General features: G+C 40.1%; 1 protein-coding gene across 1 annotated transcript; it reads right to left on the bottom strand.

Annotated features, from left to right (window-relative positions):
- Positions 1-5,324: 5,324 nt before the first annotated feature.
- On the bottom strand, positions 5,325-7,995 carry FGFBP1 (fibroblast growth factor binding protein 1). Its single transcript, XM_051617915.1, has 2 exons — positions 7,963-7,995; positions 5,325-6,638 (listed from the first exon to the last, which is right to left on the bottom strand). The coding sequence occupies exon 2, from the start codon at positions 6,611-6,613 to the stop codon at positions 5,897-5,899; it is 717 nt and encodes a 238-aa protein (XP_051473875.1). The 5' UTR covers positions 6,614-6,638; positions 7,963-7,995; the 3' UTR covers positions 5,325-5,896.
- Positions 7,996-9,568: the final 1,573 nt, after the last annotated feature.

Below are 9,568 nucleotides of genomic sequence, written 5' to 3'. Positions count from 1 at the left end.
TGAGTAAAATCAGTCACACCCAAATGTTAGTGGTCAGAGCACAAAGCTATTTAAGGTGGTGAAGAAAGCGGCATCTGATTGAAATTCTAAGAGTTTGGGCAACCAAGCAAGTGTTGTTAGCCCCAACACACTGTCTGCAGCAGCACATGGTACCCTAATATTTTGATTGAGGAATTTTTCAGATACAAGATTTCATCTGAAATAGCACACAAACCAGCATGTTCATGCCTGCAGGCATGAGACAAGACACACAATTCCCTGGAAGCTTGCACTGAACGGAAGAACTGCAGCTGTCCTTTGGAGAGCCCTTTGAAACAAGGAGTAGAGCAGAGCTGCCATGGCACATCTCTCAGTATTCAGCTGCTGTGGAGCAGACCAAAAGCAGTCTAAGATTTACCAGGAAATCACACCATGTCTATAGTGACTCAAAAACCACATCACCTTCAGGCAACAGATGTGAAAGTAACTCCTATTATATAAATAAAATCCTATTACCTAAGCATGCTCATTACATATAATTAGTGTACATACTAAGGATGCATAGAACACATTCCTGTTACAGATTATATTCTGGATTTTAAGATTCATCTTAAGATCAAATGTTCTGGCTGACTGGAACAACTCTCCACAAAGCACCACAGAGTGCTTATATGTGCACACTCACAGACAGTTTTGAACATGTTGCAGGCTCTTGCCATTATATAGTGTAGTCCCTTTGATGTGTTTGTTGCCTGGAAATCAGTGTGAGACTTCCATGGTCCACTGAGAGCCTCCATTTAATTAAGTCTATTATTTCTACATGGGGCCTGGTATGAACAGTAGGTGAGGCAGCCACATAGCAGCCACTTGATGGGAAGTCTTCACAGTTCTTCCACCTACTCATTATCACTTCTTTGTCTTAAAAAAGCTGTTTCTGGTGGGATCAGCAAGTAACTTTGGAAGAAGTACTAGTAGCTGAATAAAAAACATACCTACATGGACAGAAACATGGTTCCAGAGAAACCTGTTACATGAATCCTTGTTAAAGAGATAACCAAGGCCCTAAAGCATCCTTTTCTGCTAGATTTACAAACAGGTAAAAAATTTTGTGCATGGCCAGTCTGCTCTGTTTGTGACCATGCATTGACTCACTGCAGTCATGGCAATGGAAGGGGCAAAGGAGGCACCTGGATATCCTTTTGAAACCTCTAGGTGTTCTATGATTCTTGAACTCTGTATTCTTTCTGGCTCTTTGAAGAGAGGGGATGCTTGCAGCCAGGGTTCAGAGTTCCCCTGCTCTTTCAAAGGAGGGAGCAGTAAGAAGCTCAAAGATGTTAGAACACAGGAATACATTCAGTGGTCTTAAGAGCCATAAGATTTGTTATAACATTTCAGGTGCCAACAGGCAGTAGCCAATGCATGCTCCAGCCAGGGATGGAATGGTACCACCACCCTAGTGACAAGATTGAAAGGAACCACTGCAGGCTGGAACCTGCTGGATTGCACATCCTTGAAGCCAGATTTTTCCATTTGATCAATTCCCAGTGTGCTAATCAAAGTGGTAACACTCTTGGAAATAGTCCAGAGCAACAAACCATAAATTATATCGAAATGGAATGATAACTGGGCAAAAGCAAGGGTGAGGCACAGCAGCTACCAACAAGTATTGAGCTGCCTTGCCTTAAGGTAAAGGTGGAAAAGGGAGTGGAATTTATTATCTGGGTTCAGCTATGTCTACACGGATTGAGCGTGGCAGTGTGAAATGTGCCTTGTCTGAACACTCAGCCTCCGCTATGGTTGGTCAAATCCAGGTGAGGTGATATCAGGTGGTAGGTACTCATTGGCCCCCTCAGGGGAAGAAGAGGGCAGGGCACTCCTGGAAGCAGCAAGGTTGAGTCACTTGGCTCTGTTCTCCTACAAGGAGTCATGCAACAGAGGAGATTAGATATGTAATCTGTACTGTCGCCAAAGGGGCAAATGAATAAAGGAGGTTTCAAAAGGAGCGGAAACTCATTCCGATGAAATTGTGTGTGAAAGTGAGTAGAAAACACACTTCAGAAAATCATAAAATAATAAAATCTCTGAAGTTAAAAGAGCTGAAATTTTATGGCTCCTTAAGTAGTACCGCATCGCCAGAGCTTCTTGCTGGGCATTCACAATGTTTCCCGATTTCCTAGTGAATACAGAGATACTTCTAAAATTTTCTAGATCAGACTTTCATATACTAGGGTATAACTTTTGAAAACCTCTTAATTTTCAAATGTTTCTCTCCCCTTTTATAAAAAAAACCCAAACATATTTTTTTTTGACTCCACAAAGTTTGGTGAGCATTCTAGAATGTCTGGGATTATACTGGGGTTAGGTCCGCCTAAAAAGGTCATCCATATCTAAAGCAGTTACCAAATGTAAAAGTATTCCATATTGCAAGAGCAAGGAAAATCCCTGAAACCTCTGTACCCCTGAAATTAGAAAGCATTTCCTATCTTCAAAAGCCGTCTCCTCCTTTCCAAGTAAATATTCAAATTACAATACTCAGAGTTTTCTGGAGAAACAAACTATGCTGCCTAGAAAACAAGTTACTTTTCCCCCAAAGATACTCCCAATGATTTAAAAACATCTAGAAGCTAAGTTGGATATTTTCAAGAACAAATACATATAGCTCCTGTGCAGAATAATAAAATCATGAGGCACAAGAAGAGAGCTCTGAAGACCTCTGTTTAGTTTCCCAATTCAGCCACTAATTTTTGCTCCATGTCTGTCAAGGTCATCCAGTCATCCTGTACCTCATTTCTGAGATACAAAACGGGCTGTTTTTTCCTTAACTCAGGTTAATGCTAAGAAAGCAGAGATCCTTATGTTTTCAGTATCATAGGACAGAGGACTTGGGATCCACAGACATAATTTAAATACATTAATTGTTTTCCTTCACTGTGTTCCTATCTGTCCTGCTATAGAAAGTGTTAGAAAAGTCACTACCACCAGTATTCCAAGTTATTCAAACAGATGTTTTGACACTATGACAACTGGTGCACCTGGGGAAAAGAGGGATGGAATAGGACTCTGCTGTGAACTTTACCATAATGACCGTAGATCCTAAGATGAAGACTGCCAGAAAATGTTTTAAATATCCTAACCAGCATCACTCCAGAAGCAGCAAAGTTATACTGACCTAACTGGCTCTGTAAATACCCAGAAGAAAGTGACTTACATGCAATTGCTGTCAAGCGATTGCTTTGTAGATGTAGGATTGAAACACAAGGCTGAGCAAGTGCAAAGAGAACTTAGGTGTGTGTAGCCACAGACTTGTGGTGTCTGCAATTACAGAAAAGGCTGTTGATGAAGTTAAACTCCAGATATCTTTCCGTCAGATCCTGCTATTCTGAAATGTGCTCTTCTGAAGAAGAGCCAAAACTACATACCCATGGAAGTGAAAAATTCCAGCCTTTGGATGAGACAGCTCTAGATCTGCACACTTACATTAGCCCACCTTTTAAGGAAAAAGGCTGCACAGAGATCTCCTTTTTCTCCTGATGCTCTGCACTGTCCTTGTAGGATAGTGACACAACCTGTGTCTGTTGGCTGTTGAAATGTGGCTGTTGAGACCGAGCATGATGCATTCACGAAAATAAGTCAGTCCTGAAAAAAAGCAAGAACACAAAGCATCAGAAATGCAATGCATCCATGTAGAGGAACATGCAGCTCCCACATGTGGATCCAGGTGCTGATGGTCCTGCACACAGAGATGTAACTCACAGCTCTGGAATCCCAGGCTGGAATTTGCTCTGGGATTTGTCACTGGCTCAGTGTGCCCGGCTGGCTAGCATCCACAGGGAGAGCAGTGCCTCCTGGCAACTTGGAGCAGGGCGGATCACACTTCAGGCCACAAAGTACTTACCACAGTACTCACCAGGGTAACAGCAACTCAGGGTGGTTAGGATTGGACATTTTCCAGAACATCTGGAGCAACTGAGTCTCTTAAGACAACCCTGCCCAGGGCTCTGGTTGTGATATGGGACTATAATACATGTGTTTGCATACCAGATTAGCCATTCAATAATTAATTACAACAGTCTAGGACTGCTTGAGCCAAATGTGTGCTCCTAATCCTTCCTCTGCATATTTGACTTTCTTATCTCAACGACCTCTGCATGTGAAGTGGCGCAGGCCAACACACAAAGTGTCTGGCAGCTGGAACTCACCTGCACTTTCAATGTTTAAGTATCTACCTTAATAAGAATAAATCAATTTTTCACCCTGCTTGGCACCAGAATGGCCATGTGTTCCAGCTACCACAAGAGTTAGTACTGATGCCCTCTTTTACTGGAATTTTGCTTTGCTGTGGCAACAATCCAAGAGAATCCTGCCCAGCCTGGTCATGTTCAGTGTTTCCACAGGGCATGCAGGGGCTGGAAATTCAGCAATAAGATGAATCCTTCTCAAACACAGTTTGCCTGACTAAGAGCAGTGTCTCACATTCAAGACATTAGTGACATAGAGATTACAATAATGTAAGTAGCAAAATATGTAAATCAATATAATATAAAGTACTCACGAGAGCTGCCAGGACACTGTCTGCTTTAAAAGAATAATGCCCGAGCTGGTGCTATGCTTTCTTCCTGACTCTGCCAAAATAGTTTCAAGTCTTTGTAAGAAAGCTTGGTCCCTACCAACAACAAAAAAGCTGTATGTTTAGTAGTACTTTTCTTTCATATTGAGAACTTCCATCTTCAATTTAAGTATTATTTATTGCTAAGTTAGTTCTTTATTGCTAAGAAAATACTGATATTAAATAATGACATGGGCCTGTATTGCTTCAGCAACAAGACAGAGTAACATTAAAACGCCCTCCCCAGACATACTAACTGAAATAAAAAGTTATTATATGCAACAATGAAGGAGTAGAAGGCAGGATGTGAGCTACTCATAACTACCCATCTAAAAATATTATTTGAAATATTCTAGCAATGAGATAATTGCAGAAGGGAACAAGTTGTATTTTCTAAGGAACAGAAATATTAATTTATTTTGCTAGAAACTCTTGGGGAAATTGTATTCATGGAAATTCAAGTTTCTTCAAGTGGACCATTGTGCTTGAAGACCCACCTTCTGAGCCCAGAGCCACTTGAAAGTGTAACTTGCATATTATATTCCTTCCAGCTGGAGTTTCAAAAAAATTAGCAAAGGTCAGTTGTCGTTATTTAGCTTTATATTTTCTAAAATCTCTGGTCTTATAAAATTTTATTTTCATTTTTTTAAAAATACAGATAAAGTTTAATTAATAGAAAAGTATTTATTGATTTTGTCCATATACAAAGATAACAGACACTAAAACTTCAAAAGAACACACAGGCAGTGTTGAGAACAAGTGCTTTAGCTGCTTGAGTAAGGGGTCCAGTTCTGGGCATATGCACAAACTTGTGTAAGTCATTTTAGTTCTGCATCTCTGTTTACCTGCCACAGAATTAGTACAAGGAGCTTCATCCTATAGCAGCTTTGCCAAAGCCTTAGCACTTCTTGAGAAATCTAGTAAAACACAGAGAGAATATTTTGAAAAGATCTGGAAGTTTATTTTTCTTAATATTTAGGTCAAAACTATGGTACATAACCAAGAAGTGCATAGCACTGAATTCATCACTTTGGCTAGCACAGCTCCAAGAGGGGGTAAGACAACTACTTATATATTTCTGTGCAGAGTATGTGACATCCCTTGGTAACATCTGTGTAGCAACCTATGCAAAATAAAATCTATATCATCTTCACCTATGTCAAGTGTAGTCTGATATGTATATAAAAAATCAGAAAAATATATTCCTTTTTAAATATATACACTATATAACACAAGAATAAAATCTGGAGTAGTTTGCAGTAACTTAGATGAGGTCCAGCTTTCATGATACAGAGCTTTAAAAGCACTTCCTCAGCACCTTTTGTCTTGCACCATTGTGATAAAAAAGTTGCAGAAAGAAAGCAAGCTTTCTGGACAGTATTCCTCAGCCACCTTTCTCTGATCAATATAATCTATGTCTTCTACACAGTCTTGGGGACTGTGTTCTAGCTTTTTTTCAGTCACAAAGGCAGCTGCTGGAGTTGGAACAAGTTCTTTTGCCTGATCAATTGTGTTCCCTTTTGTAGGACCCACGGATGTCAGCAGGCTTGAGTGGGTCAGCTTGAGATGAGCACTTCGTTGGCCTTTCCTACATAGTTTAGGTTTTAGGGCACTTTTGGGGTCTTGACAGATCTGCTTCTGCTTCTTTAGGGATCGGGAGACTTGTTTCCAGTAGGATTTCTGGTTTGCTGCATACTGTGGGCAGGTGGAAGGGTCTCCAGAGAACTCACACCAGAACTCACTGTCACCATTCTTGCAGTCTACACGCACAGTAGCAGCATTGATGTTGGTCACTGCCCAGGTGCACTCAGCATTTTCTTTGGTTTTAAACTTGCCTTTAGGAGATGCTTTTCCTCCTTTTGTCTTTCCCCCTTTTCCATCTTCTTGGTTAGATTCAGTTTGTTTTTTTCCACTGTGTTCTATGCCCTGTCTTCCCTTTTTTCTTTCTTTCTGTCTTTCACAGTTGGCTAGTAGCATCTGGGAGACCAGAACCAATACACAAAGGAGTCCAAAGCTTTTGATCCTCATGGTCTCTGTTTTTCTTGTTATCTGCCTTCAAAACGATAAGACAAAAATATAAAAACATTTTCACTTAATGCTGGACTCCATTTGACAATTGCAATATTTGAAACATGGTATTGCACTGCTCTTTGATACCTATTGAAATGATCTTACTGGCAAAATCCTCTCTCTTTTGTGTGAATAGTACCTGGTTTCTAGCACAATTATGTATATCCTTGAGAACTGTAGATGGCTATGGAGTAAGTAAGTCCTTCTGATGGTATTACTTAATTATCTGTGCAATGTGGAATAGAAAAGATTCCTCCCTGGGATGTGCTACTTCTCAGTGACTGAGGTACTTTAATTAAAATCTCTGCTGCAGTCAGAGGAAGGATTTGAACCAGGGACTTGCCCATCTGAGTATCTCAATTTATAGCATATAAAGCCATTGTTTTTCCCCTGATCTCTCATATTTTGAATGGCACATAAGCAATTTTGACTCCAGTCTCTGGCTTTTCTTCAAAAATATGCTGAGCAGAGAGGAAACAATTAGTTTCAAGCTGAGCAAAATTATTTCTTAGGCATCCTGAAACTTATCATAATTTACTGGTTATGCCAGTGTTTCAGTTTTGTGTTGAGAAAAAAAAAACAACACAACAAACCTAGTAGTGTTTTCAGACACCGAAAGAATAACTACTGGTGCATTCTTGGCTTCCTTACCTGGTAAACAAACAAAACTACCTTTTTGTTTTTGAAGATGCTTGCAGTACTGAGCTATGTCTAAAGCTGCCAAAATCAGGGGGTAAATATGCTATTTCAGTTTTGAAATGTAACTAGTTAGCAAATTATTAGCAAGCTGATCTCTGCATTTGCACAGAGCACACTTATTTCTGTAGGTGTTTCTCTTTATGAAGCAGCTTTCAGGATCAAGCATACCACAACAGTAGAGGGTCTGTATCTGGCTTTTATTAAATCCCTAAATGTAGTTTTCAGGTTTTTTTCATCATAGCCATTTGTGTACCAAGCTTCTGTGTTAGAAACCAGAAATTCATGTGTAGGCATACTAATAAGAAACCTATTTCAACATTCAACTGTCTGCAAATACTTTTAGTTATACAGATTTAGAATCTAAGACACATAGGTAGCAGCAGATGTGAGCAGGTCCTACTTGTGCATAGTTCTTAGTTGACTAGCTTCATGCCTTATACTATACATGCAGATTTTCAATCCATAAAACCCTCTTCAGAGAACATAATGTAGTATTTAAAGTTCTGCTGCAAATACAGCAACTAACAACATTAAAACTAATAATTATGTGAGAGTAACTTTCTTTTGAAAATGGAAGCATGCAAAAGTAAGATAACCAAAAGACGTACCTGATAGTGGGGCTTGGAGATATCCAAACACAACTCCTGATGCAACTCGTCTCTTTCAAAAGAATCAGAGCAGTTGTAAAACCAGCACGGTATTTATAACAGCAGAGACACACCTTCAGGTCTCCAGCAAGACTATTACAACACACTAGGACACTTCAATGCCATGTTCGTTTACCTCTGACACGCCTCTTTGGAAAAGTGCCAGTTCTCATTCTTAGCAAGCACCAAAAAAACCCAACCACCCACCACAAAAAAACACAATCAAACCCAGCTACAGTGGGGTGACAAGGTGTGTTTGCATGAATTATTTGTTACTTTAGCTAAGTCCTTCCCTATTCATGAGCAATGATAAGATCTTTGTTAGATCATGACTGTCTCTGAAAGACCTTTTCCGCAGCCATTGAGGGATGTATCCTGCTACACCCTCAACACGTTGTGCTGCCATTGTGTTTAGCAGCATTTGGGTAGTGTTCAGTGATTCTCTGTGAAATGAAAATCATTCCATAAAGGATTTCAGCATTCCCTTTCAAACATTTTGTTTCCTCCTGTCACAAAAGTGTACTGGAGCTCAATTGCTTCAGGTGGTTTTACTGGAGAAAAGTAAGCGAGGCATTTGTAATATGTGTTTGGGAAATACAAGAATAAAAGGTGGGATACAGGAAGAGATAAAGTAGAAATTGGTGTCAGATAAAGGCAAGTCTTCCTCTTTGACTCTTTCCCATTCAATATACATGGAATGAGACAAAAGGAGAAAGCTATAGGCAAGGCATTATCTGGGCTGGTTTGGTGATGAGGAGACTGAACTTGCTGTTAAAGTCAGAAGCCAAAAAAAGAAGAAAAAGTGTAATTCTTCAAGAAGTTCAGAACAGAAATGTGGATAATGGGATTCATTTACTTGGAGTATTAAGGGTCTGAACTGTGTGCCAGGACTACTTCCTAATGTATGTATGTTCAGATACGTTTGATGCTTTCTGAATCAGTTCAGCCATTAGGTTTGCCTTGTGCACCTTTGATGGGCATGAGTTAGTATGAAACCATTCACAATGTGCACTAAATGTGAAAGATTTGTGATTAGCACTGGCAAGGGCTAATGAGCAGGGTAAGGATGACTCGTGGATCAGAAAATATTTAACAGTGTGTCAGGTTGGATGGGAGTCAGATAACAAGAATAATGTAAGAGATAAGTAAGAGAGCGACGACCTTGTTCAGGAATCATATCATATGAGGAGAGGCTGAGAAAACTGGGTTTGTTCAGCCTTTAGAAAAAAAGGGCTTTTCTTAATGTTCTTAACATCTCTGGCAAGATTTAATTCTAGCAGGAACTTGTCTCTCCTAACCTGATCCCCAGCTGCTCGGACAAACTCCCTGTAATCTCCCGAGGATACCTGTCCTAGTTTCCAACCCCTGTGTGCTTCCTTCTTAAGTTTGAGCTTTTCTAGGAGCTGCTTACTCATCCATGCCAGCCTCTTGGAGTTTCTACTTGACTTCCTCTTAGTTGGGATGCAACACTCTTGGGCCTGGAGAAGGTGATCCTTAAATATCAGCCAGCTTTCATGGGCTCCTCTACCCTCCAGGACATTATCCCAAGACTCACTCTTGAGCAGAT

Source organism: Apus apus, chromosome 4 (assembly GCF_020740795.1).
Source record: "Apus apus isolate bApuApu2 chromosome 4, bApuApu2.pri.cur, whole genome shotgun sequence".
NCBI lineage: Eukaryota > Metazoa > Chordata > Aves > Apodiformes > Apodidae > Apus > Apus apus.
This window is presented reverse-complemented; position numbering and strand designations above follow the sequence as displayed.

Coding starts and splice junctions, on each gene's coding strand:
- FGFBP1 (XM_051617915.1), bottom strand. CDS start 6,613: ATGAGGATCAAAAGCTTTGGACTCCTTTGTGTATTGGTTCTGGTCTCC.